The following is a 19,275-nucleotide window of genomic DNA, read 5'->3' as shown; positions in this document are numbered from 1 at the left end:
TGATCTGGGTCCATTCTACATCAGTATAATTTCCGTCATGGTCAAAGATTATCCATCACTTCACCTACGAATGGCGGGAACCTGGAAGCTTGCACCATGGGTGAATCCGATTTGGATTCCCTATCGTGAGTGCCAGCTCGCTCGAACCAATGGATGATGGCTCATTTCGCTTGTCGCATCAATTCCCTGTTCCATGATGCGGATGAACCCCATATATTTCTTGCGCCTACGTCCCACTTTTTGTTCCTCCGCCATATTCAGAGAGCTGGCATGTGTTAACGAGTCGGTGTCAACAAGATCACCGCGGTCCGAAGCGAGCTATTTAAGCTTCAAGTCGATTTGAAATAACAAATATACCTGCGGGGCAAGGAGCACCAACAAGTGGTACACGATACTAAGGACCTCATCTTCCACGTCCTGCTAGACATCGGAGATAATCATGCCCGTACCTGTGCTGATGCACCGAAAACTGGTTGCTCTACTAGTACTGTTATGATGGGCCAAATACACTAATACCACATCGCGCTTACTCTCTGCGATTCGTAGGACGTCTTCTATCCAAAGGTTTAGCCGGTAGCGCCGCCGAAGTAAACCAAGTCATCAGATCGAGCATCTTTTTGGAGATCAGGTATCTGCTGGCATTGCCACAACAAGCGTGAAAGCAAGGCATCTTCGAGTTATCACTACGTAGCTGATTTTTCTTCAGATTTTTTCACATCCTCACCAAAACAATGCGGTTCTCGTCGTCATTGCTGCTTTGATAGCATCAGTATCTGCCAGTGACGCTGCGGTAACTGCGAATTGTCATATCTTTTGCGCTAGTCTGGAGTCAACCACATCAGTCACCGGCTTGGCCTTTTGCTGTGGAATAATGTGTTTGCCTCTGAACAAATTTACTGCTGCTCGAGCGATGGAGGTTTTGGAAGAGAGGAAATCTGTGGTGCCTGCCGTTGCCACCAAGCTATACTGATTAGCATTACTGCTAATGTTCAGCACATGTTGTGTCCGATACTGACTACCTTGCATCGTGTATTCGTTTGTATTTCTGGTCGAGATCGCGCGAGGGTGGTTTCAGTTGGCGGTGCATGGCGCGGCACTCTGCAGATGAGACTCTCTCGCACTGTTTGATATTTAGCGTGATAACACAGCTCCGGAGGCATCGGGTTGTTATTGCTTCGTGAACATACATTACATAGAGGATGCGAGCAGGGATGAATGGATTAAAGTAAATAGGAGCAACCCTAGATTCCTGTTCTGAATCAAGGTAAGTGAAATTAAGATTTCTCTTAGCAAGACACTACACGTTCCTGGCGTATCGCACATCTAACTTACAACTAACTCGTGTGCTTAATATTGGATATTCTGGTATTTAATCTCGAGCTTTCGAAGTGGGATATAAAGTAGGGCTGCAAGAGGGAACGCAACCTCGAAACTGATATCGCCAGAGATGACGCCGATAGGGCCCTGGTACCACGCCTGGTTCATGCAAGGTATAATCAGGGCGCAAGACAGTATGCCAGCTGTGACGGCAGCTGCCCCCCAGGGAAGACGCTCCGGAACATTCCATATGGCATGGTCATAGGTGCTGAAGTCACCTTTGCGGAAGTAGTGGTGTTCGACAAGGAGGATGGCGCCGTACGTACTTGCCCAGTAACCGATTAGCGAAAGGAAATTGGTTAACGCCGTATAGAATCTGTGAGCTCCTACAATGGATAGAGGCAATGCGCTGTCAGCGTCCAGGGGAAAAATTTAGATCAGCTGATGATAGGAAAGATAGTACAAATGGAAATACGGACATCACCGTGCCGATGATCGAAAAGACATATCTTGGGACTCTTGACATGGCCGGAACCACCACTTGGAAATTAAAACAGATAGAATAAAGCGTGCACGCGATGTTGCTGGTTACGCTCAGGCTGAGAAGGACGGTGAGGAACTTCCCGAAGTTACCGACTGGCCTGAGCATCGCCTCCAAGAGGCCGCCGACGTTATCTTCCGTTCCATAACCATCTTTCCAGCTAGGAATGTTTGGTGCAGCAAGAACTGCTGCGGCTCCAAGGCACTCAAGAAGGACCTGGTGATAGATCAGAAGACACTCAGGGGGTACCAGATGAAGAGGCTGACGTACGATAGGTACGAGATACCCCAGATATGCATACCAAAAGATCTTGGACCTGAAAAACCATACCTAAGCGTAACGTCACAGAGCATGACATTGAACTTACCGGGGAACGGTGGGTGAATAGTACATTGTGAAATCAGATGCGACTGAAGAGTAGGTGATAACAAAACCAGCGATAACAGATGCGAAGCTGATAATAGTGGAAGCAGATGCCGGTTCCGCTGGTTGAGCGTTGTACAATTTCTTGCCACCCAGGCCGAGTGCGACCAAGAATGCGATAAGGACTGGGAACCACGAAACACGTTCGTACCTAGATACTATAAAACTAAGATTTTGATGAATAGAGGATGCCGCCTACCAGTTGATTACTCTGTAGCCCATGAAGGAGATCTGGAGGTGTGAACATTGTGAAGACGAAGCATTTCAAGAGTCACGGAGAAAAACGTACGAAGAGCGCAATGACGAAGATAATGACAATGCCTACACTAATACGGGTTAGGCCAGATAGCCGATTGTGCGGGACGCATACGTACTCCCAGCTCATATTATCAGATACGCTAGCCAGTGCCTGTCCACCGACTATACCATTGAGGATATTGAAGCCACACATGCCGATCAAGTTAAGGATAGCGGGTATAATGATGCCAAAGTATCTTGAAAGAGAGTCAGGCAGTAATAAATAAAGTATAGAAAACAAGCACACATACCCAAAGCTGTACCTAGTTTGAATCATCTGACGCATACCGGTTCGAGGACCCCAAGTATTTCTGTGGAAGAGAGGTCAATTAATGACCCAGTATCCTGATTAAAGCAAGTATACAAACAAATATGCAGGTAATGCGCATGACAAGATATTGAAGAATAAGATAACGAGACAAGAATCACGAAGTCCGAGTCTGAAAGCGATTGGACCGAGGGTTCCGGCGGAGAAGCTAATTTATCTTTAAAAAGGAGTCGACGGTCGAAATGTTATAAAACCTCACGAGAGGATGTTAAAGCTCATTGAGAACCAAACGAAGAAAATTTTATAATATTGGGTATCCATCCGCTCCTCTTCAGGAACTGGAATAGTACCTATGAACGAAGATTAGATGAGTATTTAGTTGTAATGGAAACCAACCTCGTTCCTCCACGCCCCAGCTAATAAGAGTCTTTGCTAACGGATGGGAGAGCCATCCGTGTTTGTCCCCGGGGATGATCACAGAGAGACCATCCCTACACGCGGAATCCTTCTCAAGGTCGGTGACTGAGTTCTTCTCACGTGGATGATTGTTGGACATCGTGGAGATGAACAGGGAATATAAATCGCAAAGCTTCGCCCTAAATATAAGGATTATCATTCGATTCATGATTGCTTCGATGTGTCCAAATAAGCCCGGAGAAGAAGAGATGCAGTACCACTTCAATCAGGTACTATCTATAGGATCATCACGGAATCAAGCAGATGATTTTGGTAAACTCAAATTGAATACTACAAAAGTGACATACAACGTCTGAGTGGGTTGTTCGTGTTCGACGAGGACTGGCGCGCGCGATCGATGCAAGCGGTCAAGGTAGTACTAGTAGTGTTCCATGACTTATGTAATGTCAAATTTCGTACGAGGATAAAGGGCTTGGCAAAATTAAGACTCGGTCTAGCTGGCATCTATTCTAGGCTCTCGACTACAATCAGTGCGTTACTTTTACCGTCATCCCTGAAATTGGACATCCCTGCCTCGCACCCCTCCACAAAAGATAACTTTTCGATAGTCCCTGGAATCATTGATCATAGTTGCTCTCCGTAACTTTATTTTCCTCGTGATCACCTTGCGTTGATTCGGGCGATATAACCGGTCCCATAAGTTGTGTTCCGTATTGGTCGTTGCGACGGCACGCCTTTCAATGCCCGCTCACCCAATTGTATGATACCACCAACTGGGACCATTTAAAATTCAAGACTACGGTCGGAATCCGTCGGATGGATGTAAGCGAGCGGGGGGTATTTGTGGTGTATAAAGACAGCGTTCATGCTAGACCCTTGATTAATGGGTGGAAGCAAAAAGTGGAAGCCCCGATGATCGCAATAGAGTTTGATTTGCAAACCGGTTTTATGCACGCGGTCGCCAGAAGGTTCCAGTCGTTGACACGTCGTTGGTGATAGGTCGGCAACTTATTTCCAACGCCATTTTGGAGAAAAATTATCGACCCAACACAGATATAAGCGTGGTGTGGTGCAAGAAGCATCTGAACATATCTGCCCCGCTGTCCATCAGCGAACCCGTGACTCCTTGATATTGTGGGCGTGGCAATTATAGATAGTATCAATTATGCTCCCACAAAACATGACCTTATATACTACGAGAAAATTGATTTGCTCATGCATAGCCATAGACAGTTGCTAATGCAGATAGGCAAGAGGAGTTCATGACAACGTTTCGAGGTGCCGCCATCATAGCTAGCAAGGGACGGGAGCGCGCTTGTGTTGATGTTGTCAAGTGTTCTCATGTGCCGTAATTTGTGCTTCAAGTTACAATACCATTCAAGACATTCTGAAGGACAGTAACTTTGGCACAGGTCGACAGATATACATGAACCTGACATTCCGAAAGATAATCATGGCATCTTGCCATCACAGCTGGCAAGGGACATTAGCGCATTCACGTTGGACGTCATCGAGTGTTCTCATGTTTCATAATTTATATCCGAAGTTACAATGTCATTCAAGACATACTGCCTCGTGCAAATTGTTATGTAATCAGGTATGGCGTACTACCGTTTACCTCAGGCTTATCAGATTAGTGATTTACACGATTTGCGAAGGCAATAAATAATTCACGAGAACGTACCCTTCTGTCCGAGTCTATGTGTGTGAGATTAGCTAGTGACGACTACCTTCATGTTGTTCTTGGAGCAGTACGAAAATTGAACGAGTAAGAACTACTTAGTGCTGCCGCAGTTCGGTCCAGAACCTAGGTTCGAACCCGAACCTTTGCGGACCAGACCCATGGTTCGGTCACAGGTCCAGACTTTCTGTTGGACCGAACCCCTTGGTAAGTTCGGGGTTCGGTGTGTCGTCGATAAATCCAGACCGGTTCTGAACACATCCGGACCAGTTCGAACCTCATGACTTTTCGAAGTCAAAGCCTCATGTTTTTGGTGAGGCTTTCTGTTTAAGTATCGTCCTTGCCCTTCTGTTCACCGTCTTCTCCTACTTCTCCTGTGTTCTAGTAGGCAAGGCGATTTCTCAGCGACTTCGGTAATGCAGCAACTCATTCAGGTGCCAGTGAGTTCGCAGCAATTCTACTGTCTGTCCCAATTAACTTATAATGCAATTTATTTCAGAACATACCTACTGTTGTGATTCACCATACTCGCCATCTGCCATTGTTACAAGAACATCTAGATGCTTGGGCCCCTACTATTTTTCTCCTCATCCTCCTCATATCAGCCCTCGCATCATACCCTTACCCTGACCTCACCCTCGTTATCCTTGTCATCCTCGCATTCCCTTTCGCCCTCTACTTGTCGCTCCAGCAAAGCCAGTACATCTGGCCGGACCCTTTCGCTGACGAAGCATACCCATGCTCCGTTCCACCACCTGACTGATCCTGTGGACAGTCCCTTTGCCCTTACCGTCCGGATGGTAACCTATGATCTGATGCACGATGCATCCCCTTTGCCCTTTTCCCTTTTCTGATCTCTGACTCGGTGCACAGTCGCACATGCGACTTATACTTAGATCCGCAGCTGCATGATCATGCCCCTGCGCGTTTCACTTCTTATTTTGATCTTTGACTCACTTTCTTATCTAGCACGTTCTACCTCGACCGAACGTGCCTCCCTGTTATGGTTATACCCTTTACCGATTGCCTCTCCCGGTAGTACGAGTTATCACCCACTAATACGTCTCCTGTCCTCTATATAAACTCGCTACCATGTAACATATTCCCTAACTTGAATCTACTTGGTTCTTGACCTCCTACTCTCACCAGAGTGATCCTTTCTGCCTTGCCAGCAGTCTATATTCTATCTTCTTATCTGCTCCTCGCGGATAAGCCTATAGTCTCGATCTTTACTCATCGACTTTGTCGACGAGCAAAGCCCCTGTTAACTAGTCGGACTTCTGTCCTTCTAATTAACGACGATCTTATGATTAACCTTCGGGTGTCGTAAGCCTAGGCCAATATAGCTTATCGTCTCGCACCTGCTTGACATAAGCTACCCGATTTGGACATAGGCATCAAATCTTACTTGCCGAAGCCTTGCCAAGTAAGACCCCTAACCTTGGGCAAGCCCAAGGACGTCCTCGACCGTTGACGACACACGCTCTGTTTGAGCGTCGCCAACAGATACCATCCAAGTCGTAACAGCCATGGGTTCTCGTTTTGGTGGTTCATGGTGCGCAACAGTTTTAAAACTAGTTTTAAATATATTCACTTGGTACCTAGGGACATTTATGCCTCCTGCTGCTATGTCCGAGTCCTCTGCACGTCGTGCTGACAGTTCGTTGAAAGACGCCAGTGAAATTCAGTGGTACAATGATGCTGAAGACGACACCCCAATGGTTCCTCCCCCTGCTCCCGCCAACAATGGCACTCTCAACTCATTTGTCCATCGTTCTGGTCGCGCTGTCAAACCCACAGAGAAGATACACGAGACTCTGGTTGCCAGCAGTACCTCAGCCAAACGGTTAGCTCCAGAACCTCCCCAAGGTGTCCCTGCACCCAAACGAGTGTTTGTTAGCCAAGAGGATGACTATGATGACAATGAAGACGCACCCGCACTCGAAGATGTTACAGATGATGAGGAAGAGGATGCTGAGAGTGCTGAGAAAGAAGAGGCTTACCAATGGATGAAGAAGCTTGGCGACCAGGATCACGAAGACCGCAAATCTCTCAAGAAGGACGAACGCAGCGCTGACTTAAGGACAGTCTTCACTTTTGAGAAAGGCCGTCTTAATCCCCACACCCAGGAGCTTGAAAACAGGTGGTGATGTGAGGTGTGCAAGGCCAACAATGTCATTCTACACCAGTGTTTCTTTAAAGGCGGTATCTCGACTCGACGCACGCACATTGCGCACAATCCCAAGTGCCACTTCCCAGTTTATCGGGACCGCTGCAAACAATGTGGTCTTGTCATGCACAATCGTGCAATACCTCAAAACTGCAAGACAACTGATATAGCATATGTTATTTTTCTTGTTGTTTTCTTCTCCTTTCATTGACCTTTACAACCAGTCAGGAAACCTTGGACACATCTCTCCCTCCCAAGATACCAGTATTCACGAAGTCTGGACTTATGGACTACATTGTTGAACTTATTGTTGCCGAGGACGAGGTGAGTGACTTTCATTCTTAATATCATTTTAAGACACTTATACATGCAGGCCTTTCAACTTGTAGACAAGGGTCCATTCCACCGCCTTCTTCAGTATCTCCGGCCATCACTTTCAGACCGAGATATCCCCCACCACACAAAAACTCGGGACGAAATACTCAAACACGCAACTCTGGCAGTTGAGTGCGTGAAAGAGAAGCTCAAGCTTATTGATAGCAGAATCTCAATGACATTCGACTCGTGGACGTCTTTGCCTGGTCACCCTTTCCTGTCCCTTTCTGCGCATTATATAGATTCCCCGGCTGACAAGCCTCGAGAATGGGAACTCAAGACCGAGCAGCTTGCATTCACGCCCATTCACGGCAATCACAGTGGCGCAAACATCGGCCAGATTCTAATTGAGAATATCGACAAATATGGGATCCACACAAAGCTTGGGTGGTTTACGGCTGACAATGCCACTAACAATGATACTGCCATCGAGACTGTCGCTGACTCTATCGACCCATCTGGTGAGAAGTGGAATCCAATTGAGCATCATGTGCAGGTAAGTCTGTCTAGTATTAGATACTTCCGTTGAGATTACTGACAAGTATTTCAGTTGCATGGAGCACGCACTCCATTTAGCAGCAAAACACTTTGTTGAGGAGGTGGCTCCTACACCAGCAAGTGTATTGCACAAGAAGGCGGCTCAAGCAGAGGCGGAAGAAGACTGAAGACGAGGAAAGTGTCGAGTTTGAAGTCGGTGACACTGTCGGCAAGGGCACTCGCATTTGTTGCACAGGTAAGCTCTTAATTAATCTGTCCACTATTATATACTGACTGTGTTTAGGTACGGAAATCTCCTCAAGCTCAGCGTCTTTCTTCAAAAGTGTTGTGCAGAGGTGAACTGAGCCTCCATTGGAGCTGTTGAGATGGGTCCGCACACGTTGGGCATCTCTGTACAATATGTTGGAGCGTGTCTTTCAGTTGCGCAAAGTAAGTCGTCTGCTACTAACTACATGAATATGTCACTGATTCAGACTTGATTCATCAGGGAGTGAACCGGTTCATCCTAGCTCGCTGATGACAGTGACGAGGTCCCGAAGTTGAAGGGGAAATCATATGCCAATTTCAGGCTTTTGGCGCAAGAATGGACAGAGTTGGACTTGATGCGCGAAGTCCTTCAGGTTTGTCATTTTCCTCTATCTTTTACATGTAATTATGCTCATGTGCTGCACACCAAGGAACCTGCAGATGCTCAGCAGAGTTTCTCGGCAACTCGTGAGCCAACTGTATGGCGAACTATTCCGGTGCTTGAGTATCTTCAAGGAACATTGCAAACATGGCCAACTCATCAAAATTCAGCCACTTCTCAACAGCCATTGAAGCTGGCGTTAGTAATCTCAGCAAGTGGTATGGTAAGACCGACGACACAGATGTGTATTTTATTTGCCTTGGTATGTCTTATATTTATTTTAATGCCTTCGAATGATATTGACCATTTTGGTGTAGCACTCGACCCCAACTACAAGGTCACATATGCCAAAGACAAATGGGCCCATTGTTTTTTCGAAACAGGGATGTGATCCCTCGAGAGAGTTGTATGTCACTCATCATCACTCACTGTCAATTGTATACTAACATTACATAGTTTGATAGATATCATCATCACAGTACTTCCTCACAGGCTCCTGCAGAGCCGTCTGTCACTGAGCCACCTGCACTTGCTCGCCAAGGCTCATACAGCCATAGTTGGATGTGCAGCTCTGTCAAATCACGCGTTGTCAATGACGCAGCCACACAAAGGCCTCGTCAAGAGCTTGAGGACTACCTAGATGCACCGCTCGAGGACGTTGACAACATAGTGGGCTGGTGGGGGGTATGTATCATTGTTTGATTGTTGTTACTTGCATACTAATATTTTCCAGCACCATTCTATCCAGTACCCAACCATCTCTCGCATCACCAAGGACTACCTCACTATTCAAGGTTTGGCTGTTGCATCTGAGCGTGCATTTTCAAGTGGCGGCATTACTGGCACGGCACGTCATAGCTGTTTGCAACCAGCAACATTCGAAGCTCTTCAGTTACTCAAAAGTGCGTACCGTCAAGGCCATATCTCTGCAACTGTCCAGGCCAAATTTTCGGCTCCTTATGATAACCATGTCATTGTGCACAATGAGTAAATTTGGTAGCTATTTGTACAGTACAATGCTGTTGTCATTTTCTAATAATTGAAACAATGGTTCGAGGGTTCGAACCCGTTCTGAACCTGGACCGAACTCTTGTGAACGCGTTCGAAGGCGTCTGGTTCGAGGTTCAGCCATCTTGCCTGAACCTGACCACTGGTCGAGTTCGGGGTTCGCAGATATGAGGTGACAAACCCGACCAAACCGGACTTCGGCAGCACTAGAACTACTACTAGTAGGGAAAAGGACATGCAAATTGTAAGAACCAAGAACCAGCAACTACTACTCGTAGGGTAAAGAAATCCAAATTTCAAGTTGTCCGATGCAGTACCATGACGCAAAGATGTGACGTAAGAAAATGCAACAAAAACACACCACAGAATGGATGCCAATCCTTCTACAAGGCATGTTTCGACTTGCGAGAAGGGGGAAGAGATGTGCTTGTGCGCTTGCGCTTGGGGCGTCCACAAGAGAGTTCCAAACCACCCGCCAGTCGATCTTTGATGATCTTTTTGTGCCAAGCCCTGTACCTCCTCCAGGCAGTCACATCCGCACCATTGTTCAATGCTATAACAAAATCCTTCCACCTGATGACAAGTGCAATGATGGATTCTTCGAGTTCCGTACAGTCAATTTCGGGGTTGAGCTGTTTAGAGAATGCGATGAGACTATCTCTGATCTTCCCTAATCCCTGCTTCAACATCAATTTGACGGCATCCATGTTGATATCTGGCAATAACGTCTGGGTGGAGATGGGGGATTCAGTCAAATACTTCAATTAAAATGTACAAACTCACTCCATGTGCCATATTGTCTTTGTTGTCAAGATCGATAGCCGATCCATCATCTCCCCGAACCCAGACGAAAACCTCTACCGTGTGGATGTGACACCAAACATGTTGAGTGACCATGATGGGCATGCAGGGCAGGTGGTGTTCGGTGATGAAATCAGCAAGTGAAAGTGTCTTATTGGGTTTGCTTAAGGTCTTCCATGCGATAGAACCTTTGACGGGGCTGCTGTAGGGTCATGCTTCATGAATCAGCCCAAGAACGGCCATCTGCGTGTCATGATGAGTGGCGATGGTGTCTTTGAGTTTGCCAATGGCATGGGCCTTGTCTTCACTGCATGTGCACTCCCCAACGAATGGAACTAGTACGATCTTGGTAGGGCCTACTGCTGGTGTGACAGTGATGCAGATATCTGGCGTAACTGATTTCTCTTTGACGCTCAACAAAGAATTCATATGAACCATCGGGAATATGAGATCATTGTCATAGGGCATTGCTGCGATGGAGTTTCCTAGGGAGAGTTTCAGGCAGTCAAAAGGTGCTTCATGGATGGCACTTGGCATCTCGACAAGGAGAGAGGTTTTCTCGTAATCATAAGTCAGCCTGGCCCAGTTAGTTAATTTACTAAAGGCGGATAGAAGAATCATTTGACGCACCTGGGCTTGGATGTCCAGCCCATCTCTCCTAGTACGTCTTCTATTGCTTCATATTCCCGCGCACCAACATCGTGGAATTCCTGGGTATTTGGTAAGCATGGGAATCTCCCTGACAGTGTTAGTACATACCATGGTGCGACCTGTCTCTGGAGGCAGCTTACTTATTTTTTTCACAACTTTTCGCCCATCTTCAAAATATGAATTAAATAAGTCAACTCCTTGCTTCTCATAAGACATACTTGAGGTAAGATGATGATAACAATGAAATTGTTGGGAATCATCATCATCATTATCACTATCGTCGTCGTCGTCGTCATCATCATCATCCGCCAAGTCATCATACAAAGGGTTTGGACTAGGATTTTCTGTGATAATATTCACAGATGCCTTGTGGGCTTCTTGAGCTTCTTGTAGAGGGGTTGAGGATGTCTTTCTGCATGCCGCAGACTCAGTTTTACTCAATTGTAAAACTGGTGTAAGTGGTTTTGGTGTCAAATTGAACTTTTGAACACTCCCAGTAGATTTCACAGATGTTCGAGAGGTTGCTTGTAGAGCAGAGTTGCTTCTGGTTTGATAAGATTTGTAGAGCTTAGAGCCAGTGCTGGCTACAGTAATAGTAGACACTGGCATGGCTGTGCGATGGAGCAATGGGTCGTAGCAGAGGTTTGGAGGAATCAGGATAGATGTTCCGTCATAAGGAAATCATTTGTTCGGGAAATGCCAGGGTTCCAAAAGTGGACTTTTCAAGTTAGGGTTACTTAATAAGACACCTTGATAGGGGTGGTCACAATGGTGACAGCTTCAAACCAGAAGTTCAAACCACATGATGAACAATTAAAATATTGATTGAGCATGATGTGATGGACCACGAGATTGAGCTTTGGGTCAGGGAAGCACTAGTAGTACTATTCCTAGTAGTGACTGATAGCCTGCCAGTGATAGGACAGGCTTGGAAGAAATAAATGTCACTGCAAAGAACAGCGATTAGATTGACTCTTGAAGAAATGGGATCGACCATGGATTATTGAACTTTCATCCATAGTATCTGTCAGAAGCTTGCCAGTAGTACTAGGTCATGATAAAGTAGTATGCTTTGTTGCAAAGTTTATATAATTTTAGATTCGTGGAGTCTGTCACACACTGATGTCACGAGCGTGGACTTCAGAAGAACCTGGGCTGAGAAGGTAGTTGGAAAGCTTGCCATTGCCACATGTGTATCTTCATGAAAAGTAGTAATACCCCGATCAATCATAACCTTCACCGGATCCGACACAACCAGGCCCTACTAGTAAATCACAGTGCTCCGAGTCTGACTATCATTATGCATGCCCAGGCCATCATATCATCATGATCGTCATGACTGGCAAGCAGGCTAACTTCAACTTGAAGTTGTGGTACTCCGAGTCACACTGGCAGTAACTCGAACCTTGACTCGGAATGCCAGTCACTACTAGGCTCTCACTGTGAAGGTGCATTATCACTATCATTGCCGCTCATCCTGATGATGAAATCAGTACTGACGACCATACCATTCATTAATAGAACGGTGGCAGTACTAAGTACTTTGCAATGTCACGGTCGTCACTTGGACTGGTAGGCGCTTACTCGCACTTTAATTTGGATTAGGAATTCTTGTTGGACTTGGACTCCGGACTCAAGTGCTGTGACAAGATTGTATGTGACACATACTGTACTCAGTATTTACTAGTTAGCCACCATGACCCCATCACTGCATCATCCTCATGGCGGCATGCAGTGCGGTTATTACCACAGAACTTTAGTCATGAGGCTTCATGTTCGACTTGAGCCCACCCACCTCTCTTTGAACTTGTTGTGCTTGCTACTGACACTAACTTGAAGTTGCGATGCTGGGTAGGTGATTTTTTATCATCCCGGGCTAATGGCTGTGGCAGTAAAACATCGATTGACCATTGTTACGACTTGGATGGTATCTGTTGGCGACGCTCAAACAGAGCTTGTGTCGTCAACGGTCTGTGGACGTCCTTGGGCTAGCCCAAGGTTAGGGGTCGTACTTGGCGTGTCTTCGGCAAGTACGATTTAACGCCTATGTCCAAATCGGGTAGCTTATGTCACGCGGGTGCGAGACGATAAGCTATATCGGCCTAGGCTTACGACACCCGAAGGTTAATCGTAAGGATCGTCGTTAATTAGAAGGACAGAAGTCCGACTAGTTAACAGGGGCTTTGCTCGTCGACGAAGTCGATGAGTAAAGGTCGAGACTATAGGCTTATCCGCGAAGAGCAGATAAGAAGATAGAATATAGACTGCTGGCGAGGCAGAAGGATCACTCTGGTGAGAGTAGGAGGTCAAGAACCAAGTAGATTCAAGTTAGGGAATATGGTACATGGTAGCGAGTTTATATAGAGGACAGGAGACGTATTAGTGGGTGATAACTCGTACTACCGGGAGAGGCAATCGGTAAAGGGTATGACTATAACAGGAAGGCACGTTCGGTCGAGGTAGAACGTGCTAGATAAGAAAGTGAGTCAAAGATCGAAATAAGAAGTGAAACGCACAGGGGCACGATCGTGCAGCTGCAGATCTAAGTATAAGTCGCATGTGCAACTGCATACCGAGTCAGAGATTAGAAAAGGGAATAGGGTAAAGGGGATGCATCATGCATCATCTCATAGGTTACCGTCCAGATGGTAAGGGCAAGGGGACTGTCCACAGGATCAGTCAGGTGGTGAAACAGAGCATGGGTATGCTTCGTCAGCGAAAGGATCCGGCCAAATGTACTGGCTTTGCTGAAGCGACAGGTAGAGGGCGAAAGGGAATGCGAGGATGACGAGGATGACAAGGGTAAGGTCGGGGTAAGGGTATGATGCGAGGGCTGATACGAGGAGGATTAGGAGAAAAATAGTAGGGGCCCAAGCGTCTAGATGTTCTTGTAACAACCATGATCGTGATAGACCGTAACTCTAACAGCACAGACAAACCGTTGTGATATTGGTATTACACCCCACCACAGAGTATCCGATCAAGGCTCCATTCGGGCGTCAGGCTTACTGCTGGTGGACACTTTGTTCACCACCATTTTCAAGCTGCAGAGCCCATCAAGGTCGAGACAGTTACTGACCATCGTAATGGTGACGGCAGATGTAAGTGTGATAGCAAAGATTTCTAGCAAGCTGAAGCTTACTAGTGGCTGCAACCACCATAGGTAACCGCAACTGCTTTGTGGCAGTTGTTAATGAACATACCAGTCTTGAGATGGGCTGCACCACCGCAACAGGTCCAGGCCGCCGTGATATTGACCATTCTGACACAGTCACTAACAACCGTGACACTCAACAGTCCAACTTCCCCCAGGCCGACCTTTTCCCGCACTCCTCTGTGACCACCTCGTCGGTCAACATGATTCAGGCAACCCATCACATCTGCGCACAAGAGCAACATGACGAATTAGAGGGTACAGACGTATCAGATGAAGTTGTGTGTGATGCAGATGCACTCTCTCCACTGGACTCAGATGTCAACCATGCGGCGGCTATGATGTGGGGAAACTCCTGCTTGGGAGCTCCCTTCGTTGTGGTGAACGGCATGACGGTCATCCCAAACAGGGTTGATGAACCGGTCCATGGGTCGGAATTGTCGCCTAGTTGCATGGAAGACGAGATAGAATGGTATCACATCTCACAAGCTGTTGTCGCGGCAGCCAAAGCGGCTTCTCAACTTGAACATGCGGCAGCAGAATCGCAGTCGTCAGCACTTGCCACCACAATGGATACTTACATAGAATGGCCAGAAGAAGACTCGGAAGTGGAATAGTTTAGGATTTGATGTGACTACCACCTCAGGCTGGTCAGTGACAAGCTGGTCAAATATCAGTTCCAGACATTTTTCACTAGCTACTTACATGAAATCACGCTTCTCTGACTTCCAAAAGACAGCTCGTTATAGTAAATTTCCTTGCAGAGCAAATCTCAGAGTCAGAGGTAAAACAACGCAACAACAACGCGTGATCTGTGTGACTAACCACGTGATATGAATGTTCTATTAACATCACGTGATTTAATTCTGCTCATCCGTGTGATTCGTCGATAGGTCTCTCTGTGCACATGCAGTGTCATGCACACGAACGAGTGTCATTGATTCATCAAGAAATATGCCCAGGATGCTGCACATCGTTATGTCAGCAAATGGGGGATTCACAGGGTAGGAGAGAGCACCAGGCTATGGATTCAAATATGGTGCCTATCCTAGATAGTATTTGGAATGTGATATTTCTGTAGTCTCAAGTGAAATACAAGTACTATCTAAACAGCCAGTGAGTTGAAACATACCTGAGATCATGATATAATGGTAAAGAACAAAACACAAAAAAAACCATTTGAAGGGACTCGGACTGGTAGCATATTCAAAAAGATAGATGTTTGTTGTCATAGTCCTCTTCCTCCTCCTCCATCTCCAAGTTGTCTCCGAGTCCGTCTTCATCAATTTTACTTTCAGCCTCGCTTTCTTGGGTATCCTCCGAGTCGCTCTCGCAGCCCATCTCTTCAACATCCTCACTGTCGGAGTCTAAGTCCCAGTCTGGGCTGTCTGCCAACTCCGCATCGAGACAATCTCTTGTCATTTCCTGCAGGATGGTAGGATGGCCAATACCATATGGGGTATAACACACAAACATGTCTCGATCAGTGAATCTGAGTTATCATCAGCTGGAGTCATGGTAAAATTGAGACAGGAAACTGTACTTACATACCAATGTAATACGCTTCCCAATCATCTAATTTGTCACCTTGACGTGCGAAGGACTTGCCATGATGCAGGGATCTTGTTCCGCGCCCAGATGCAAAGGCCGGAATTAAATGTGCGCTTCGGATGACCTGGCTAGGGTCTAGAAACCCAAAAGTGTCACGGTCAGACTCCTCAACAAAGGCAACCTTCGGAAGTCGAGTGCAGCTCATCCCAGAGTGATGGCCGATCAAGAGTGCCAGCCATCGAACATAGAGAACCTCGACTTGGCGAACCTTCAATGTTGAACTGTACATCCATATGGTAGATCAGAATGCGAGCATACCAGTATGGATGTTGGGGTTTTGATTCCCCTGATAAGACCATGATATCAGAATGGGTCCGAGGGTTTATTGTATCATACTCTCGTCAAAGGTCGTAGGTTGTGTAGTGTACCTGTAAAGTTCGAGAATCACATCCTGGCAAAGCTAATAATATACGCATACCTGCATTGTTTGAACCGAATAAATCCTGTTGTCAGGGATGACAACCGAACTGCACTCGTCATCCGTAAACATATGGTCACAATAACTAACGTCCAACCCTCGGAAGCGATATAACAAGTGATCTTTCAGTTTTGGAATGAATCCCTGAGTACTTGTAAGTGAGATGAACCTTGAAGAAAGAGGTACCTACTGCCACAGCCGGATCATTATCATGTTGGCGAAGAAATTGAAAAATATCCAATGGATGGTTGCGGCTAAGCGTCGGTATATGGTGATGATGCTTGAGGTTGAATGCCAAAGGCGCATCGACCGTTGTATCCTTATCATCCTGAGCATACAAACTTTGTCCAGATTCTGCTATGCGCCGAAGGAAGCGTCAATGACATTCATGTGTAGCGAGTTGAGTTGGGGTGTCTAGTTTATTGGTCAAAGGATAAAATGCCTTCAATGCTCTATGCACCAACTCTCCCTGGTACAAAAATAAACAGAGTTGAAGAGTATGACAAAAATTTACTTACAATTTGTGTGGTAAAAGAGTCTGTAGTTCCAAAGAGTCGGATTGATCGCACATAGTCTCCCATGGCGTGAAATTTATAAGTATTTAGATTAAATTTCTTTACCTTTTGGCTACTAACGCCAGGGTCCGGATTGTTGGGGCACAAGTGTTCATGTGTAGCCTTACACTCGCAAGCAGCTCTTTCTTTCGGTAACTCCGTTGTGGTGAAAGCAGCACACGTGAAATCACAGAACTTGCGCAACTGATGTGAGAGCTTCTTGAATGTCTCATCCAGCACCAATAATGTGCTTTCAGTATGCACCCTGAGTTTTGTGAGTGCGTGCCAGTGCACAAACTTATACAGAAGTGATTGCACAATCACATCATGCTCTGCTGGAAAGAGTCCTTCAAAGACCGGCATAGCACACTAAGATAAATATGAATCAATGTCATAACACAACACATGGAGTAACAAAACAAACCTGCAAGATGTTTTCAAAGTCCCGTGCAGCAAGCTTTTTCATTTCTGATGTATTATTTGCGAATCTACGAATAACACCATTCCCGTATGATGGAACCTGGCGAAATCTAAGCTGAACGCCGTCAGTTTGATACCAGAAAAAAGGGTACAATATACCTGTTGTCAAGATGTGCAACCAAACCATCACCTCCAGGAAGTGCATAAAGTAAACGGATGAGATGAACGAATAGCGCCTTCCATGTGCCAAGCTCACATTCATGCATAAAATCAACAACGAGGATGCGAAAAGCATCAAATCCTAGCGGGCCAAGCTTGTCTATGAATGCATTCTCATCGAGAATTAGGTGCCGATTAATTTGATTCATTATGAAGTCAGACTCACCACGGTTGGCACCCACGACCCTTGCCTGAGTGTCATCTGTACTTTCGAGCCATCAACTGTATTTCCCCATTTATATATGAAATCGCGGGCTTCGTTCACCCTTGCGAGAGAGTAAGCTCTAAGGCTTGCTACTCAATCTCGCATATCTTTGAAGAGGCCTAAAAAACCAAATGAAACTTTCGGAACCAAACAGCATGGACATGGGCAAGAGCCCATGTCTTTGATTGTAGCGATCAAAACCCTGAAACAGTTGTTAAGATTTCCACAAAGATTGGAGACAAAGAAGAAAATGCACTTTTCTGGGTAATCAGCCGAATAGGTAAAGATTCGTGGAAAGACCCTCCTTGATATTCCATCCGGACACCGGAGAACTAATCTGTGATGATATGTGCTAATAAACTCAGCACCCAGCAAGATGTTCCAACACCCCTGGAACAACTCTTGCCGACAATGTGTCTGTAGGGCTGAGATACCGGTTTTTGATATGCGAGGTAGATTGCTTAAAACGTCCTTGATGGAATCTGGAAGCTGGTCAAAATGAACATCAAATTGGGTCACACAGCGCAAGATATTAATGCCATACTGAAGGGAAAAATCCTACAAGATGGCACGCACCAGATGTGGGAGATGAACGTGTGTACTTGCTCAGATTTCCAAAGTATAGGTAGAGAGGCCAGGCTTTAGCTGTTCCAAAGTTTGCAAGGTGAGTTGCATCTGAAAAAAACATGAGCCCCGCGATAACACGTTCAAGTGAGCAACCTGGTTCTTTTGGCTGCTGCTGCAGGTCGTCCTGAGCTTCAAGCCATGACTCAGAGGTATATAGTTCATCAAACACGGGTTGTTCTTGGTTGTCGATAGGATCTTTCCACAAGTGTTTGAACGGAAAAAGATGAAAAGCATTGGCTTGGATGTCGGCAAATGCGGAATGGATGACTGCTGTGAGGGGCCGATAATGAAAACCCGGGACGCTGAATGTTTGAGACTGTTCATCCTTTGTCTTCATAGGGATGTCAATGTTGATACCTGCCTCAACCCAATCATCAGGAAATACAGCGGACTCCTTGTTTGTAGCATGATTGTCCAGTGCTTGTAGACATTGTCTGACTGAAAACCTGTCCAAGTCCTTCTGATTGAAGTCCTTGGCTTGAATCACATCCTGAACAAGACACATCACTTCTGTTTGCGACTTTTGGTGGCTCCCAGAATTTATCCATGTCATGAGACGATAGACAGTCATGTTCGGGAAGGGGTATGGTGGCGGTTCAGAGACAGATGGATCAGGTCCTTGAGTATCGTGCACCTCGATAGGTATGGGTGAGGATTTTGCTAGCAGCGAAGATGGGACGAATTTATCAGGTTCAAAAGATGGTCGTCAAGGATATTGTCAAGAGAGTCCGAACATGTTTAATGCTGTTTGAAGCGTGTCATGCAATGTGAGCAGCACTCTGCAAATTCTGCGATGCGGTGGAACAACAGGCAGAACAATCCCGCCAACATCCGAAGGATTGATGTCTTCGTCTTCGGGGAGAGAATCACCGAAATTCCTTGGTATGAATGTACATTGCGATGGATGTTGATGTGGAGCTGCTGGTGATTCATGAGTACCTGTAGTACACCAAGAGATGAAGATTGAGAGGGTGCTGCATACCTGGAATATG

At 46.1% G+C, this 19,275-nt stretch overlaps 6 protein-coding genes across 6 annotated transcripts; 1 reads left to right on the top strand and 5 right to left on the bottom strand.

Annotated features, from left to right (window-relative positions):
* Positions 1-1,136: 1,136 nt before the first annotated feature.
* On the bottom strand, positions 1,137-3,725 carry EDB93DRAFT_1137482 (permease for cytosine/purines, uracil, thiamine, allantoin-domain-containing protein). Its single transcript, XM_041449194.1, has 12 exons — positions 3,611-3,725; positions 3,243-3,539; positions 3,106-3,196; positions 2,947-3,054; positions 2,830-2,889; positions 2,656-2,775; positions 2,571-2,607; positions 2,481-2,512; positions 2,226-2,432; positions 2,129-2,174; positions 1,797-2,074; positions 1,137-1,726 (listed from the first exon to the last, which is right to left on the bottom strand). The coding sequence occupies exons 2-12, from the start codon at positions 3,469-3,471 to the stop codon at positions 1,348-1,350; spliced, it is 1,587 nt and encodes a 528-aa protein (XP_041309028.1). The 5' UTR covers positions 3,472-3,539; positions 3,611-3,725; the 3' UTR covers positions 1,137-1,347.
* A 6,281-nt stretch (positions 3,726-10,006) lies between these two features.
* Positions 10,007-10,520, bottom strand: EDB93DRAFT_1249108 (uncharacterized protein; the record flags this gene model as incomplete). Its single annotated transcript, XM_041452805.1, has 2 exons — positions 10,007-10,351; positions 10,407-10,520. 2 exons carry the CDS (start codon positions 10,518-10,520, stop codon positions 10,007-10,009), a joined length of 459 nt encoding a protein of 152 aa, XP_041309027.1.
* A 114-nt stretch (positions 10,521-10,634) lies between these two features.
* EDB93DRAFT_1273293 (uncharacterized protein) lies at positions 10,635-11,684 on the bottom strand (the record flags this gene model as incomplete). The annotated part of the gene is made up of 4 exons (XM_041454366.1): positions 10,635-11,001; positions 11,055-11,134; positions 11,184-11,242; positions 11,294-11,684. 4 exons carry the CDS (start codon positions 11,682-11,684, stop codon positions 10,635-10,637), a joined length of 897 nt encoding a protein of 298 aa, XP_041309026.1.
* Positions 11,685-13,692: 2,008 nt separating this feature from the next.
* EDB93DRAFT_1249106 (uncharacterized protein) lies at positions 13,693-14,846 on the top strand (the record flags this gene model as incomplete). The annotated part of the gene is made up of 4 exons (XM_041452804.1): positions 13,693-13,786; positions 13,839-13,888; positions 14,047-14,176; positions 14,221-14,846. 4 exons carry the CDS (start codon positions 13,693-13,695, stop codon positions 14,844-14,846), a joined length of 900 nt encoding a protein of 299 aa, XP_041309025.1.
* A 1,394-nt stretch (positions 14,847-16,240) lies between these two features.
* Positions 16,241-17,175, bottom strand: EDB93DRAFT_1083062 (uncharacterized protein; the record flags this gene model as incomplete). The annotated part of the gene is made up of 4 exons (XM_041445736.1): positions 16,241-16,402; positions 16,449-16,615; positions 16,643-16,727; positions 16,777-17,175. The coding sequence occupies 4 exons, from the start codon at positions 17,173-17,175 to the stop codon at positions 16,241-16,243; spliced, it is 813 nt and encodes a 270-aa protein (XP_041309024.1).
* A 1,013-nt stretch (positions 17,176-18,188) lies between these two features.
* EDB93DRAFT_1082876 (uncharacterized protein) lies at positions 18,189-18,875 on the bottom strand (the record flags this gene model as incomplete). Its single annotated transcript, XM_041445719.1, has 1 exon — positions 18,189-18,875. A coding segment is annotated over one exon (687 nt), but the record flags the coding sequence as incomplete, so codon positions are not given.
* Between the last annotated feature and the right edge of the window lie 400 nt (positions 18,876-19,275).

This window comes from Suillus bovinus (genome assembly GCF_016758785.1).
Source record: "Suillus bovinus strain UH-Sbo-P2 chromosome Unknown EDB93scaffold_18, whole genome shotgun sequence".
Classification (NCBI taxonomy): domain Eukaryota; kingdom Fungi; phylum Basidiomycota; class Agaricomycetes; order Boletales; family Suillaceae; genus Suillus; species Suillus bovinus.
This window is presented reverse-complemented; position numbering and strand designations above follow the sequence as displayed.

Excerpts from the sequence above, each read along its gene's own strand:
- EDB93DRAFT_1137482 (XM_041449194.1), bottom strand. The coding sequence starts at position 3,471 with ATGAATCGAATGATAATCCTTATATTTAGGGCGAAGCTTTGCGATTTA. Across the intron at positions 2,608-2,655 it reads TCTGATAATATGAGCTGGGA|TGTAGGCATTGTCATTATCT; the intron begins GTACGTATGCGT and ends AACCCGTATTAG. Across the intron at positions 2,513-2,570 it reads TCTTCGTCATTGCGCTCTTC|ATCTCCTTCATGGGCTACAG; the intron begins GTACGTTTTTCT and ends TCACACCTCCAG.